Source organism: Ylistrum balloti, unplaced genomic scaffold (assembly GCF_031769215.1).
Source record: "Ylistrum balloti isolate Yb309-2 unplaced genomic scaffold, AGI_CSIRO_Ybal_v1 Utg371122, whole genome shotgun sequence".
Classification (NCBI taxonomy): Eukaryota; Metazoa; Mollusca; class Bivalvia; order Pectinida; family Pectinidae; genus Ylistrum; species Ylistrum balloti.
Window position 1 is genome coordinate 338,427 of NW_026782616.1, and position 17,767 is coordinate 356,193.

General features: G+C 34.3%; 1 protein-coding gene and 1 pseudogene across 1 annotated transcript; both read right to left on the minus strand.

Annotated features, from left to right (window-relative positions):
• Nucleotides 1-3,136: 3,136 nt before the first annotated feature.
• On the minus strand, nt 3,137-5,374 carry LOC132560832 (uncharacterized; annotated as a pseudogene).
• Nucleotides 5,375-13,598: 8,224 nt separating this feature from the next.
• LOC132560833 (peptidoglycan-recognition protein SC2-like) lies at nt 13,599-17,352 on the minus strand. Its single transcript, XM_060225524.1, has 5 exons — nt 17,289-17,352; nt 16,189-16,332; nt 15,622-15,834; nt 14,458-14,844; nt 13,599-13,603 (listed from the first exon to the last, which is right to left on the minus strand). Exons 1-5 carry the CDS (start codon nt 17,350-17,352, stop codon nt 13,599-13,601), a joined length of 813 nt encoding a protein of 270 aa, XP_060081507.1.
• Between the last annotated feature and the right edge of the window lie 415 nt (nt 17,353-17,767).

Below are 17,767 nucleotides of genomic sequence, written 5' to 3' on the forward strand. Positions count from 1 at the left end.
TCTTGTCAGCAAATGTGACGAAAAAAGAGTACGCGAGATAGTGAAGGAGGAGATTGGTCAGAAAAATGTCCTGGTTACACCTACAACGGAAGGGAAGAAGGAAAGGACTCGTACACTTGATACTGTTATGTCCGAAATATCGGAAAGGAAAAACAGAGAAATATTGTTGTTTACGGTATTCCTGATCAAACAGGCACATCTGGTCAAGAGAGGAAGAAAATGGATTTAGAGAAAATACGGAAAATGTTCTGGGCATGCAAATTGGAATTGGAGGAAACGAAAATCCTTCAAATCTCAAGACTAGGAAAGTACAAAAAAACAGAAAGTGCTGAAGCATCAAAGAGGCCCATGCTAGTCGTGTTTGAATCCGAGCAAATAAAGCGGGACTTATTCCGCAATATTAGCAATCTACGGGACAAGGCCGAATTTAACGGCATCCATAATAGTAATGACTTAACAGTGAATGAAAGAACGGCAGAAAAGGCACTCAGAGATGAAGCCAAACGAAAAACAGAAAACTCGTCAGGGAAATACATGTTCAGGGTTCGCGGACCTCTATGGGCTCGGCGAATAGTCAAAATTGAAAGCGGAACTCGGGGCAGGGAAAGAGGAAGGAAGTAAAGTCGTCGTTAAAGTGTTTATACACCAACGCCGATCAGCTGAGGAACAAATGAGAAGAATTTTTGATAAGAACAAATATTGAAAGTCCACAGATAATTTGAATCATTGAAGTTAAAGCAAAAATACCAAGTGTTCGAATCTGAATATATAATATAGGAAACAGTTTTTCTATGTTTTCTAAAATTTGAATTCTCCTACCTTCGTAGAGATATGATTGAAGTCTTTAAAATTACTAATAGTGTTTGTGATAGTAACGCTGCTGGTTTCCGTAAATTGTGGATCGACAAAGTTCTAATTCAGCTGACAAGGGATCACTCAAAAACCTTTACATGCAGCACTGTAAACTTGACATCAGGAAACATTCTTTTGCTTTCCCTGTGGTCAAAATATGGAACAATCTTCCGGAGTATATTGTATCGGCACCAACAGTTAACTCTTTCAAAAACAGATTAGATGAAAACTGGGCAAATCAGGAACTGGTATATAATTATAAATCAGAAATTCTGTAGTTCCTGGATCTGACGTTTCAAATGACAATAATTATAAACATTATCATTGTATCACTGAGACCGGTATAGAGGATCATAACGATCCTGCACTGGTAATAAACTAAACTAAACTAAACTAACTAATATCATTTAAGACTACAAAACCTAACATCAATACTTTACACAAAAAAATAGTTATTTGCATCACTTAAATACACTTGAACGCTCTAATGCAATATTACTGTACTAAACCATACGTTATGTATACATCATGTTTTTTTACTTTATATTTTTCTATTTTGATATTACGTTGTAGTATGTATCATTTATGTTAAAACTGGAGAATGCATGTTAGAAGTCGTTTGATCAGTTCATTAAATGTATTGTATGTCTGCGAGATTTAAGGAGTTTAGCGTAATGTTAGTCTTAAACAATGACTCTTTACATTTGGCTTTATGTTACCCAAATAAACGAATGAATGCAACTGACAAAATTAAAGAGCAATAGAATAAATCATTATTGTTTTTATAATCTTTTAAAAGATTGTTACATATTTAACAAATCATAGCTGTATTGCGTTATATTTAATGAGTTTTAATTGATCAATAAATACACATGATTGCCATGTATAATACTCTTGTGAAGTGTTTAAAATTTCAACGATATATAATAGTATGGAATTCCATGCAAGTTTGATGAATTATAAAACTGCATTTATAGAATAAGCAGTAAATACCTGTGTGTTAAAACTCTAGTCTGAATTTGTCTTCGTGCATTCATCTTAAAAATGTATAAACTATATTGGTTCGTCTTTGTGTGTGTTTAAGTGTGGAGCAAGTGTGAAATGTCATTATACCTATGAAACACAGGAGAACCTGGGACCACTTGTTTACTAGTCTTACGCTCAACCAATCGACCTAAAGAGAAGTTTTTTTCCAGCCGAATGGTCATACTTATACACAAAGATTGTCTGACAGATACTGTTGCGTGTAAGTAAGCTATTTGAATTGAATTTATCTGTCAGAAAACGAACACTCTGTGGTTGGTTCTTTTCATTTCGGTAAAGTTTGAAATGTTGCTTTAAAATTATAATGACTGACTAGCATATATCATTATTTACACCACTTGTTTGTCAAACACAGCCATCACGGGTTGTTAACGGTAAATAGACATTTTATTGTTATCTTTAGCATATGACGAAGACTTCCGATATTTAGTCGCACAACCTGCCAACTGTACCGGCACTAAATTGTCAATCATACATGGCTAATGTAGTTTTTCTCAATGACCTGGTGTTCAACTTGTTTTGTTTGAAGATTTTATCACATCACTAAAGAAACATACTGTCGACTAGAAACCTATTAAACTATTAAATGTACATTTACAAGCCTATACCGGACTGCATTTTGATACCATATCGCAAAAGATAAAAAAAAGTATGAACGGAGACAATAGATCTCGTCTGAAACTAAATCTGTGAAAAAAAACGTTACTTTTACAATTTATATCATAAGACATATATATATATATATATATATATATATTCAAATGTATTTCTTCTGTCGACTGTGTGTTCAAGATATTTTTGTATTCATAAAATTACAACTCCACAAGTATGAATATATTGATCTACACAATGAAGATATTACGATTTATTAAATTAAGTCATGATTCAATTATCAAACCTATCGTTTCATGTTTAAAAAACAACTATTATGCTTCAATAATAGTGTCTAACGATTACGTATCAAATATTCGTATGAGTAATGTAATTCATAATGAATAAATCATTTTGTACATGTGTGACAACTATAAATGTTCACATACAATATTAGGATAAAAAGTATTAAATTTTTTTTAGAGAAATGTATAAGAAATGTATATAAATAAAAATATATAATATTATCCTGTTTGTATAATACATAATAGTGTTAAGTTTAATTTATTGTTTCAAAGAAATATTGATACTGGTGCAAATGGTCCTATAACACTGTTAAAATTGTTCATACTACAGAAACATTTTTTTTTCAATTTCGCATCAACCAAGCCAGTTCATCATTGCGAAGTTTCGAAGGACGTACATAGGAAGTTTGCCTGCGAATCTTTTTCTTCTATCTTGTTCTCCTGCTATGTTAACTAGTCTGTAAGGTGCAACGGAAATTCTGCTGCGAGAGGGACACACAGATGTAGACCATCTCTGCATCTTATTTTTTCAAAGATGAAATAATCCATCTACGGGATATTCCATCCGCTAAGTTAAATTCTACTTCCTTTACGTTACGAATGTAAGTCATCAGTATCTGCAAGATAAGAACAAGCCAAAAATTTATAAATTGTGATTAATTGCTTACATTTGTACAATGTACTTTTTGATAATCAACGTTTGTCTACAATATTTTTAATACTGTGAATAATAAATAAATGAAACATGACAGAGTGTTAAATCATTGAAGAGAATGAAATAGATGTATAATGTACAATAACAGTATAACCAATGCCTACTTGATCTGCATGGAAATGTGTTGCACTTAGCAACTTTCTTTCCATGAAGAAAAACATTCCATTTTAATAGTAGTTACGGTTACCACATCATTTGTAATGCTTGTATAAATTCTAGCCATTAAAAGAAATTAAGCAAGCTCCTGAAATGCTGTAAAGTACCTTTAGTATTGCATAGAGTGCAATAAGGTCATCTTTAGATGTCAGGTAAATCTTAACAACACCACTGGCAGATATCGCCCTTTCTTGGTCAAGAAGATCTAGAACCGGAAGTGGATTGTCTGATGGTCCATAAAGCGCTTCCTCTACGTCCATGTCAGGGTTTGGCTGGTAGGTCTCCTCTAAAGTCTCCACTGCAGTTTGAGTAAAGATTCTTAGGTTAAGAATGAACGCATGATTACATAAGAGGGAAAATATAACTTCAATATGATTTTAAATAGCTCAGCGTTTCTTAATTACACCTCAGTAGTTATTGCCTGTACTGAATCAACTACTTAAGTAGTGGGTAAATATAGCTTGGTTAAATGAATACGAATAGCTTATTTTTCACAGGAATTCGTTGTTTTACAAAATACGGCGCATTTCTATTTGTTTTCAGCTTTAAATAGTCGAATACAATATTGAAAAAAAGTAATTTTCTTACTTAATATGGAATAAAATTGCATGTCCTGGAAACAGACGTTACCGCTGTCACAGGCAACAGACAAAATGTTGGATGGACGATCCATGTTGTAGAATACAGCATTATCATTGAGGCTTCCTCCAAACGGAACGGACAAGGCTGACAGGAACGTCTTTATAAATGACATGCAACTCTTTGTCTTTTCCGTCCATATACTTCCTGTTATTTCAATAAAATCTTAATACGTCATACCTTTGTGTTCAAGCAAGCAGTGTTTGATAGTTTTGGTTGTTTTAGACAAACAAATAAAAGAAACAGTAGTTATCATCAATTTCACTATTTTTCGGTCACTCTAATCAATGCCATTAATTAGAAATTCCGCCAAGTAACATATTCAGGAACCAACTGTCCCTGGTTTCAATGACGTTAAATTACTAACCTCGCCCAAGACATCCTCCACAATTGGTTATGAAACATCTTTCAGCTTCTTCTCTGATACATGATTCTGAAAACTGCCCTGAACCGACCACACTGACAAGATTATCGAGTAACTTTTTCACTGCTTTTTCCCTTGCTGCCATGGTTTCTTCACAAAAGTCTTGATTGCTAAATATACAGGTGTTCAGTATGCTACAAATGAAACAAAGATCTCGAATGCTTTATCGTCATACCAAACTATATTGTTTGCCGCCTTCCTGCTTTCTAATGCTGACCATATTTAGTATAATACTGCTTGCTATTCAAAACATCATTTCAAGGATTTCAAACATGTATAATGAATACTTCGTTAAATAAAGGCTTTGGTATTAAAGGGATATTCCAACCAAGGTGCAAAGATATTTTGTTGCGCCATTCGTTTTTAGTAGATCGTTTGACTATTAAAATTATTGCAAGCGTTAAAACATTCTTCATATGGTCACGTCGGACAGGTAAAGTTGGTGGAAACACTCTCTGCCCTGACCAATATAGCGCATACATTCGTTTTGCACTGGCTGGTCTCTTCCACAAACCGCAGCCATATCTCGTACTGTTTCCATATTGTGATGCGTGGATTATATCTCGACCATTTCGACTTCCTACTCTTTTTCTCTGACATAGAAGTCGCTTTCTTTTGCCGTAAACGTTTCCCCGTGGGAGTCGCCATTTTCTTTTGTTTACAGTGTATTTTGCAGGCGCAAATCGGTTGTGACGTGACGTCATTAGGGCAGCACGAACATAATTTGTATACAGATTTAGCTAGACCTAAATGGAATTTCCTCAAATAGATAGCGAAATTTGAGTTTTGGGGAAATCTAGTCGTGTGATTTTCATAAGAATTTAAGTAGATGCTTTTGTACAATTTTCTAAAAATAAAGCATTCTATCAAATCCTAACACGGATTATCCTTTTAACGAATGGTAACTAAGATAGTGATATAGGATGCTATGTGCAATTCAGTTAATAAGCAATATTGTTGATTAAAGTCATACTGATCTTTTGTTACACGAATTGAATGCACGGGACGTAATACGTTGTGATTGTGCCGGTGTGCCAACGTGAATCTCGTCTTCCATTCAGCAGTCAACGGGTATGAATGTACATGTAATTTTCACTACGGTCTCTAATCTTTAATATTTAGCCGAGAAACTGACTGAGAGTAAGCTAATAATTCTAAATTATTATTTTGAACTACCGTCGCTTTTGTTATCGTTTCCCGTTGGGCTATATGTACCTGTAGTTATGTAGCTTGTCTGTCATCTATAAATTCTTGCTTTCTATACATTGTATGTAGGGTATAGAATGAAGAACGTGTGAAAACGACCCTGGTGTCTGAATGTTTCTATAGGTCTTTATCGTCTCATCACGATCCAGATTGAGAACAAATGATATAAAAAGTTTGGAAAAGTGCCAAAACATTGCAGGACTGAAATATTTCTGTACCTTTAAAAATTCTTTTTAAGTCTCATACCAAAGACTCTTTTGTATGATGCAGGTGCTGAAACCAGTATGTAATTATTTTATTTAATGCTACCATTATGTTATTATTTACATTACTGCTACCCTCATATTCCTGTCCATGAGAATCGTTGGAATAGGTCATGGCCTACATCTAATTGCAAAGTACCAAACAGTGTAATGCTTAATAACATTTTGAAACTTAAACGTCGATTGACAAATATTTGGCAACTATTCAAAGACGTTATTGAAACACCAGGTTTATCATTACTGCGAAGTATCGACTATAAGTCCTTACATAAAGATCCTTATAGATGTAGTATCGAACTATATAAAAACAGGAGTCTCTGTGTAAGTCTTTCCCTTGTTCATATTTTGCCCTATTTTGATTATTGAATTTGAGTTTGAATTAGGATTATGGTGACATCTTTGTATGTTGTTGCTTTTTTGTAAACGCCATAAAATCTCGAGCAAACGTACTTCGCAAACACTTAACCTTTTCCCGCTTTTAAACTTGAACTATGCAATAATGATCTTATCACAACGTCCAATAATGTGTTTTAATTGTTTGTCTTTTGTTACACGAGTCTTTATTAAACCTGAAATTCACACTGTCTGCTCTCTCTCACTTTTTCTAACCGTTCATTCATCTCGGTCTCGTCCTTAGCCCAGAACAAAATGTCGACAACTGACTTCACAGCCTTCAATGCTCTCAAATATTTGTGTTGTTGTTCTCTGAAACACCTCACTCGCGGAATTGATGCCGAATGGTAGTCTCTCGAATTTGTACCTTCCAAATGGTGTATTGAAAGTTGTAAGCCATGTACTTTCCTCCGCTAGCGTTATATGGAAGAATCCCTGAACGGCATCAAGCTTGGTGAAGATTTTAGCATCATCGAGTTTGGCTGCTACCTCTTCTACAATATGCATAGGAAAATGTTCCCTTTTCACTGCTTTGTTTAGATCTCTCGGGTCTAAACACAACTCTTGTGTCGAGTTTGAATGTCACTTTTTGTTCGTTTATTTTCACTTTAATGTGCCATTCTGTCTCTTTTTTGGACATTGCCATTTTGTTAACCGTTCCCACAAATTGTGTGTTGCTGTAGTCGTCCGTTTCTGCATCTAGAGCGTTTACACCCTTTTTACACATTTTAGCAAAATTATTTTTCCCATGACAGTTTTAGACATGATTTTCCATACGCTGGACAGCTTTTGGGAAGGTGTCTGAATCCCTACCTCTTACATTTGAACTTTTTAATATTTTTGTCTTCATGTTTAGGTTTTTCAAATGTCTTTATTTTGATTGGCGTGTTGTTTTGATTTGATTGCGTGTACATTTGTTGTCTCCCTCTGTAGTTCTTTTATTTGCCGTGAACTTGCCTCAGATGCTCGACAGAATTGTACGCATTTGTCTAATGTCAGTTCTGACTCTCTCAAGAGTCTTTCGCGAAGATGTTCATTGCGTATACCGCAAATAATACGATAACGAATAAGACAGTTCTTAGCCTTTGTTTTCAAATCCGTTACATAGGCGTCTATGTTTTCACCGTCTTTCATGTAAAGAAAACGTGGCGTTCGTCCGTAATGTTCTTTCTAGGGTTACCATAAGACTGAAACTTCTCGTATATTTTGTCTAATTTGACTTCATCACCCTCTGTTTCAAACACGAACGTCTTGTAAACGTCGTGAGCTGCAGGGCCAGCTACGTGCAAAAAATTGTAAGCACGCACCTTACCATCTTCCTTGTCAATTTTCGCAGCTACCTCGTATATATCATGCGCCTGCTTAAACCTTCGCCAATTTTCTGACAAATTGCAGGTAAATTGCAGTTCATTGGGCGGCTTTAACCTGTTCATTTTCTATCCTACTTCTGACACCATGAAGTATAAAAAACATGACCCGGCCTTTACTACACGAGGAAGTTAAAGGGAAATAACTCTAGCATGCTTAGCGCTTATATGGTTTCACTACATGATTGAGAGTGCTACTAACACACATAACACAACCCAAAATACTGAACCCCGCCTCTTCCTCATAGATCTTATACTCTAAATTTACCAAAGTTGTTAAATGATGAGGATGATGTTTACACATATTTATACATTTGGAGGAAGTCAATGTTGCATGTTTATTTCCATGGTAGTTAGGAAATGACATAGGATCCGTATATCGCATATCAATGACTTATCTGAAAAGACCTTAAAGTAATCTTAATATAAATACCGATTATATTACGAATGCCTATCATTTGAATTATGTTCAGATTATCGTAGAAAACGGTCGAATTGCACTGCAAAGTCGAAAAGATAAGGTCTTGTATTTTCGATATAAACGAATATACCAGTGCTTCTCGCTTTTTGGGCCAATCTATTGTTAACATAAAGAAGCAATAAAGATTAAAATGAATGCTTTTTAGTTGGCCATCATATGAATTTAACTCAGACAACAAAGTATACAATGGAAACAGCTTAATATCATATTCAATTTTTCGAGGGAAAATGATATAAGGCGGAAAGTGACATATACTTACGAATAATCTTTATATTAAACATTTATAATTTTGTTTTTATAATTTGTAGGCACTCACTGTTTCTCATAATTATAAATAATAAAATACTCATATCACATTAAAGATTACTCTTAGATGTCATCATGTTTATTTCTTTTGAAATATACAACATATTTGCATGTTCTACATTAAACATGAACGGAACAATTAGAGCGCAGGAAAAAAAACCCCTCTCATGTTAACTTGTAAACAAATATGTGTCATTTACAGCTATTTAAAAAAGATATGTATTATTAAGTTGTTGATTATGAATAGCGACGGATATAATAACGGACAATAATTTTACATAATCAAATACTTAGATATGACTTACAAAAAGCAAACTACATATTATGTTCACGCTGTGTTGGCCGTTAAATCTAATGTTCTACCAGTAAGTAAAATGTTTTACTTGATAAATATCAATTATTTTGATAAGAAAGCATAAAACTACATGATCCTTCACGAATTACAACTTTCTTGTTAATGATAGCATATATAAGTGCATTGTACATACATAGACAATATACATTGGTGGATATGCGTATTGTAGATAATTTTTGACTAATTCATTTATGAAATACTTGCATAAACACAATTTTAAAACTAATTTGGACTTATTGATGTTTTGAATCCGACTTTCCATCTTGAGTACATCTTGACTGATTTTCTTGTTTGTCTTCCCATACTTTTTCATGTTCCAACCCGACCAATGCATTATGCGTCACGTTACACTATATAGGGACATATAAGCTCACCAGGGCTGAGGAGTCAAGCGAACTTATGACATACCGCTGTCTGTCAACTTTTTCAACAAAACGCTACTAGTCATAAACGACTGCTCAGAAGCATCCTTTGGCGAAGATTGACGATACTATTTCTCCTTCAGGAAAGATTAGATTTAGCCCTGGGACTTTCTTTGGCAAGGAGGAATACATTTTGTATATACAGTAGTCTAAGCCAAATAATGGAAATATGGAAATAAAGCAAGAGATTCACGTTGGTACACCAGCACAGTCGCTGCGTATTACGGATCGGGAGAAGCGGAACGCACAAAAGCATACCTGTCGGATTTTTGTTATTGTTTAGCGTACTCTCAGTTGGAAACGTTACATTTCTTACTTAGATAGACCAAGATTTACATGGCTGGTGTCGTCAATGAAGCAGAAGGCGCTTGCTCTTCCAGAACGCATGATTTTATTATCCATGTGGTTTTTTTTCAAGAGCCGCCTGTAAATCTTTATTTTGTTGATAAGTTTCATTGAATTAAAGTTCAGACTAAGACCATTATTGTCATGTTGGTTTTCATTTTGTATTTTTCCTTTTTTACACTAGGGTTATGGGAACATGTTTGCACGGTTAAGTTTGGTAATACGTTAACGATTTTAGGACTTGCCTATAGTAAGGTTTCGATAAAAAATGTTTATTGACAAATCATAAAAAACATAAAAATACCGACATATTAACATAGTAGAAAGAAAAGAATCGAATACCTAATTACAATATGTAAGTCATCTTGCAAACCTACAAGCTCGAGCTGTTTATCTGTATTAATGTTTATTTCCTCGTGTATTTTACTTGTCTACTTACGGAAGGACATCGTTCCGTGCATTCAACTCGTGTAACAAAAGACAAACAATTAAAACACACATTATTGGACGTTGTGATAAGATTTTTATTGCATTGTTCAAGTTTAAAAGCGATTTTCATTGTTTAATATGGCCCAAGTGATGAATGATACATGTCACTACCAGAAACAAATTCAAACCAATAATAAATGGGAAAAGGTTAAGTGTTTGCGAAGTATGTTTGCTCGAGATTTTATGGCGTTTACAAAAAAGCAACAACATACAAAGATGTCACCATAATCCTAATTCAAACTCAAATTCAATAATCAAAATAGGGCAAAATATGAACAAGGGAAAGACTTACACAGAGACTCCTGTTTTTATATAGTTCGATACTACATCTATAAGGAACTGTATGTAAGGACTTATAGTCGATACTTTACAGTAATGATAAATCTGGTGCTGATCGCGAAGGTCCTACAGTTAACAAATGGACTGAAATAGCAATTAGAATTTTTCTCTGTTGTTGATTTACATTTTGAAGATGTCTATATAACTTAGACAATGTATTGACAACCTGTAGAGTTCATAACCTGAAGTCTATTCATTAGCCGCGTGATAAAATGTCTTTCAAAAAACTAAAGGTCTTTTGGCGCCAGCACTATACATGTTTCAATAACGTCTTTGAACAGTTGCCAACTATTTGTCAATCGACGTTTAAGTTTCAAAATGTTATTAAGCATTACACTGTTTGGTACTTTGCAATTAGATGTAGGCCATGACCTATTCCAACGATTCTCATGGACAGGAATATGAGGGTAGCAGTAATGTAAATAATAACATAATGGTAGCATTAAATAAAATAATTACATACTGGTTTAAGCACCTGCATCATACAAAAGAGTCTTTGGTATGAGACTTAAAAAGAATTTTTAAAGGTACAGAAATATTTCAGTCTTGCAATGTTTTGGCACTTTTCCAAACTTTTTATATCATTTGTTCTCAATCTGGATCGTGATGAGACGATAAAGACCTATAGAAACATTCAGACACCAGGGTCGTTTTCACACGTTCTTCATTCTATACCCTACATACAATGTATAGAAAGCAAGAATTTATAGATGACAGACAAGCTACATAACTACAGGTACATATAGCCCAACGGGAAACGATAACAAAAGCGAAGGTGGTTCAAAATAATAATTTAGAATTATTAGCTTACTCTCAGTCAGTTTCTCGGTTAAATATTAAAGATTAGAGACCGTAGTGAAAATTACATGTACATTCATACCCGTTGACTGCTGAATGGAAGACGAGATTCACGTTAGCACACCGGCAAAGTCACAACGTATTACGTCCCGTGCATTCAACTCGTGTAACAAGAGACAAACAATTAAAACACACGTTTTTGGACGTGGTGATAAGATTATTATTGCATTGCACTGATTTACATAATGGGTTTCGTAGATGAAGCATAAGATATTGGTCTTATTATTCTTGTATTTTTTTTCATTGGTATCGGTGTGATTTTTCATTCTTCATAGTTTGTCATAGTTACACCGTATTTGAGCTTGAATTAAGATTATCTTAAAAGCATGTTTGTTGTTTTTTTGTAAGCCCGATATTTGGTTTCAGTGAAGTCATCCTGTATTTTCTTGTTATTGAATTTTCCATCATGTGTTACCTGCGAATAGATGACAAAGTATGTTTAGACATGTGATGTCATGGAATTCAGACATGGGGTTAGGCTGTAATTTCACAAAAAGGTTTTAAGATTGTTTTATTTGTCTTCCTGAAAATCTGTATCCTGGCTGAATAATTGACTGTTCGTGTGCATCGAATAATTGTGACAGAAATAAAATTTTCCCCCAATATTGAGTGAACAAGTGATCCAGTTTAGCCGTAAAGATATTGTTAATGTAAGCCAAGCTTTATTTTATTTTCATAAGCCATTTATGAGGCACAGAAAGTTCCAACAACTTTTATTTGACTCCGCCTACCCCGAAGAAATGACTTAATGTGTAGTGGACAAATGTCTTCGTGTTCCAGAATTTGGGAGCTAAACATGGCGGTGATACCATTATAATCTTTTTTGTAGTTTTCTTTCCAAATGATAAATCAAATTTTGGAGACGACGATCATCAAATTTGTACGATACTATGATCGGGAGGTCCTCTTTATTGAAAGGTGTTATTCATTTGCGTGTCTTTTATCGAATCTACGAAATTGCATGTGGTAGATAATGTATGTGTATTTATTTATCCCCTAGGCTTACCTACACGCCACGTTATAATTCGCACGAATACTGCCGGTAGTGCACCTCTCCATATAGATCTTGACATTGCTTTGGATCACTGCATCCCATTGTCCCCTTCAAGGTTTTATAATATAAGAGGACCTCAGCATCGAAGCACGAAACGCTTGTGTGATGCAGTATTATTCATTATTTAGATTTACTAATTATGATTTTTTGTCGAAAGGTGCTGTTCATACTTGTGTGCCTATTGTGCAATCTTCGAAATTGCAGATGGTACTCTACTGATGGACTCCCCGAAACTTGTCATAACCTGCATGCCACCTTTCGATTCATTCAAATAGTGGCATGATTTGAAATATACACAGGTATTTGGTGTTTTTTTGAAATTATCAGACATATGAACATTACAAAAAATACTGAATTATGTGGCTAGTGCACCATCTAGTTCTTTCGATCAATTTTGATTTTCTTCTGTCGCCTGCTATGTTTCAAAATACAGGATTTCAAATTCCGAATTTCAAGATTGACAGAGGTTCAAGTTAAACTATGAATTTGAAATGATAGAGGTCATATAGTAATAAATTAGTTTAATTTCATTATGATAATTTAGATAATGTCTTATACTATTATATTTAAACTTAAATGATTTCTTAAAAAAAATTAGGTTCGAGAGCCATCACATGGAGCTATAGATAAATAGATAAGGGACATCAAATTAGAAGTTACACGTTTAATAATGAAATCTCGATTAAAGGGAATCTCGATTAAAGGCACTTTACATTAAGCACTAATATGAAAACATACCAGAAGTCGTTTCCAAATGAAGTTGTTGAAATATGTATTGTATAATCATTTCTTATACGAAAATTTGCATCAATAAAAGAGAACGCTTTGTTCGCCTGTTTTTCATATTGCAGAAAATAAAAGTCATTCCCTTCGAATCTTATATCTATTTCTTGTTAGGCATAAAATATTTGATAGCTTTTAAGCCTGGGCACAGTTTCATCATGAAGGTTCCATTACACTATTCAGAAGTGTTTCTGCAAATTCCAGTTTTACTCTAGCCTGAAAAATAATATAAAACACCAAGTAGATTTTTTTTTATTTCACAGCTGCTTATAAAATGACGCGTGACTTTACAATGACTACCACATCACCTTCATCACAGAATTGACTAGGGTAAAGTGTACACTTATTTGTAGTGAGATAATACAGTGTACATTACAATAAAAAAAACCACAGGACAAGAATGCTTAAATCGACTTTAATGGGATGGTACATGGTAAACACTTAATATATGTACTGAAATAATCAGTTTGACCTGTTTTTACTCTAAAAGTATCGCCATCTCGTCACAAACAAAATACTTCAGCTGAAAAGACACGTGGATTTTTTAACAACTCAAACAATGTATACCTCAGCATCATTATTATTTCTCTGATGAAGGTGTCAGTGTAGTAAAGAGAAACTACAACTTCATGACCACTAAATACAAAACATCAGTGTTATTTATCATATCATTATTTTAAAATAGTTTTCCTCGTGCTATATTTGGTTTCCAGTTACCCACCATTAAAAAGTGCCGCTTAAGCAAACTCATGATTTCAGAAATTATCCTACACAACAGGCAGACTTGATATATTTGTAAAATGGAATTAAGGAAAATGTAGATAATCAAGAGTTTCAAGTTAATTTCAAAACATTCCAATTCAATATAGGTTTCCATTATGTTTCTCCGGATTTATCAAGGAGTAGTTACAGATCCAACATGCCCATGAATCTATTTAGACAATTTAACAGTCGCTGGCTTAAGATACACTTTGTAGAATACTACCCATATTTTGGGGACAAACTAGAATATACACGAACCTCCATTCATATAAAATTAAACATCTTTTAGAAAAAAGATAAAAGTTTACCTTTCCACATTTCCGGTTCGATACTGTGCCAAAACGGTGCGAACTGGGTCTTTAATGTCTTGTAGAACTCGGTTCCAGGACATTCAGTTTGCCTGATATCTCTATGGCCGTAAACGCTGTTATTTGGAGAAAGCACGTTAATGCTTTGCAGACATACGTGGAGATTCTTTAGTGATGTAGCTGCGTCATTAGAAGGCAGAGTTGCCGTGAAGTTACCGAGAAGGCAGACACCGATGCTTTTTGTATTGTAACCTGGTGAGTGTGCGCCTTGGTACTTCCAACCCCGGCCTTCAAACACCGTCCCATCTCCTCCTATCACATACTGGTAGCCAATGTCATCAAAACCTGAAAAAGATATAGGTACACCAAAATAGCTCTTACCCTTCTCTTACGTTTCTTATAAATGACAGGGTCATTGGTACGATGCAATTCCTACTTAATATGAGATTTCTCAGTAATAAATACTTGATTGTGTTTTCAGTACATATATTTCATTATTCTTATTGATTAAATTGTTGTAAAACACAAAGTATCGTATACCAATAACAAATTTCAAATGATAGGAAAATTAGAGTAATACAGAAGCAGTGTAAAAATTATTTCCTTTCTGACGGAATAAGATTTTAAATGATTCATCGCCAAGACAAGAAGAGGCGTCCATTTACGTCCATTTAATGTTTCAACGCAAATTATATATATATATGTGTGTGTGTGTGTGTGTGTGTGTGTATGTGTGTATATTGGTCACGTGTGGCACTTAAGTAAACATAAGTAAACCATATCACACACTTTTTCTATTTTTTTACGATACGCGATAGCATAACACATCCATGCGATAGAACCCCATAACGTTTTTACAGATGTACTATGGCACATTTTTCTAGGTTCCTATCGTGCAGACACTATATACACATTGCACATAGTGCAACATTCCGTTGTGCGATTCCACAGCTGTATTAAACAATATATTAAATAAGACGAAATAGCTTTAGGTTATAGGTTAACTCATTACTTGGCTCTACTCTATCTGATTCGAGATTTGTAATTAAATATGCTATATACTTGTATGTCCCGTGTACAATTAATACGTAATAACCACATCCATTGTGCTGATTTGATCGCATGTCATATCAAATAATGTGCAAGAGAAGCAGATTAATTAACCTTTTCTTTTTGACTGATGATCCTTCTGAACCTCTTTCATGCGTTGCAGACAGGTCTTTTGATCTGAGCAGCTATATCCATCCGCATGATGGATAACGAAGAAGGACAGATCGGAATCCAAATCATTTAAGGTCTTCAATGAGGTTCTGGCTCCCCAAGAATCTCGTTTTACGATTGGCAACCCCTTAGTGTCACATTCTTTGGTGCTTTGTACTGGAAAAATGAAACAATGAATTGAGATATTACCATAAAATACCATCAATTTAAGGTTGAATGGCATTTACTTATTGTTAAACAATGTATAGCGTTTTATTCGGTCAGCAAAGACCTAAATGGGATTTCAGTTGGCACAGTCGACGCTTCCAGTTATCCATTAGTTTATATGGATTCGAACTATCTATCATTCGTCTGCTTCATGAAGGCATCTCTTTCTATATCAACGACATCCGATAATATATGTCAGTCTTAAGCACAGTTGAAAGTGCGAAAATGTATGAAAGCGAGGATAATGACAACAAAAATAAAGAACTTCTTATTTTTCTTGAACAATGCGATATAATTACTTACTTTGATGTATGTTAGTACAGAATCGTTCATTATCTGGACATTTGTCGTCAAATTGCTGCAGATACGATCCTTTGCATTGAGTATTTTCATTCTGACATGTTCCTGATACACCATTACAAGGTTTGACAGCAACATTTGAGTCACCTTTAGGATATGAGAAGAATATTGTAGAAAATGTAATTTACATTTGATGTTGGATTAAATTGACACATGTGTATCGTCATAAACATGTATAATGACCTCTATACATCAATTACCTGCTCATGAAGAAATCTATCTTTGGTTCCATATGTTATACAATTTACAGTAAACGAACCTGTGAAGGTCGCAATTTTGTGCCACTAGCTGGCCTTTAAAGCCGGTATTGACTGTAAAAAATGTAGCACCATATACATTACAAGATTTATAAATTATTTATTGTTGTATTTCATAATTAATTGAGTATCGTCTAACAATGTATCCTCTTTCGGAGTCTGGCCTTTTTGATGATTTATTGGCAACGATAAAAAACAATGTATACACTAGTGTTTTTTTTAACTCGCTGATGCATTTGGATCAGTTTTGGGGAATTCATCTACACATTATTCTGGTGCATTTACCATGGATGTCGTTTTAACTTTGATATGCTGCTATCTATTACATGATACATCTCAGAACTACACTCGTGCTCTTGTGCTCAAAAATTGAATGTTTTTTTTTTAGTAAAAAAGTGTTTTAATTAAATTTGCAATCGTTTCATTATTATTATTTTGTTTGCTTGCTTGATTGTGTCCGCTACAGGAGGAACTGATAGTAATGGTTAACTGCTCGACAGTCAGTGCTAAATCACAATCACGAAACATCAAGAAGCCTGACACAGGCGTCATCATTTTATTTAATCTTGTCCAATCTCAATTCATTGTTTACTATTACTATAAAAATGTCCATTCCCGTTAGTAAGGCTCCATTATGTATGACAGCTTATTTAATCCACCTATTGTATCATTTACAACTGGAACACTTTGATACACATTAAAGTTAAAGATATTGTATACGGTATGTAGAGATTGTGGGAAATAATACATTTCAACAGTTGAAATCAAACTCGATTTCATACTTACCTGCAAGGGATCCATATAGTAGAAAAATACAAGTCCACTTTAGCTGAGTGGAAAAACCGTCCATTTCTAACGACACAGGTTAGTGACAGGTATGCGAGTAAATTTAACTAGCTAGAACACTGTAATACTTACATAGTGTTTCTACTTCCCGGTCGGTAAACAATCCGTTACAGGGACAGTCTAAACATGGCGGGTGTGTGTGTTCTGTGTGTTTTATTTGTTGTCACAGCTTTATTAGACAGTGTCAACTCACACAATTTTCATCACGAGACAAGATTTGTTACCGGCAATGACGAACATGTTTATCACCTCACTAGTTCAGGACATACAAGACATGTCATCAACCTCGATGACCAGTCTAAAATAAAGGTTTGTGTGCGGATATTTGTGGGTAATTTTTATACGAATCGTGTGTGTTACATGTTATATCTTTATTAAAGGTTAGTTTCATGTATATGTATTCGATTTAGGCATTAACA

What these genes read in the sequence shown, in the direction of transcription:
- LOC132560833 (XM_060225524.1), bottom strand. Translation starts at nt 17,352, where the DNA reads ATGGACGGTTTTTCCACTCAGCTAAAGTGGACTTGTATTTTTCTACTA. An exon ending in CTGTACTAACATACATCAAA is followed by an intron (nt 15,835 to 16,188) that starts GTAAGTAATTAT and finishes TCATTTTTCCAG; the next exon opens with TACAAAGCACCAAAGAATGT. An exon ending in TCATCAGTCAAAAAGAAAAG is followed by an intron (nt 14,845 to 15,621) that starts GTTAATTAATCT and finishes AAGAAACGTAAG; the next exon opens with AGAAGGGTAAGAGCTATTTT.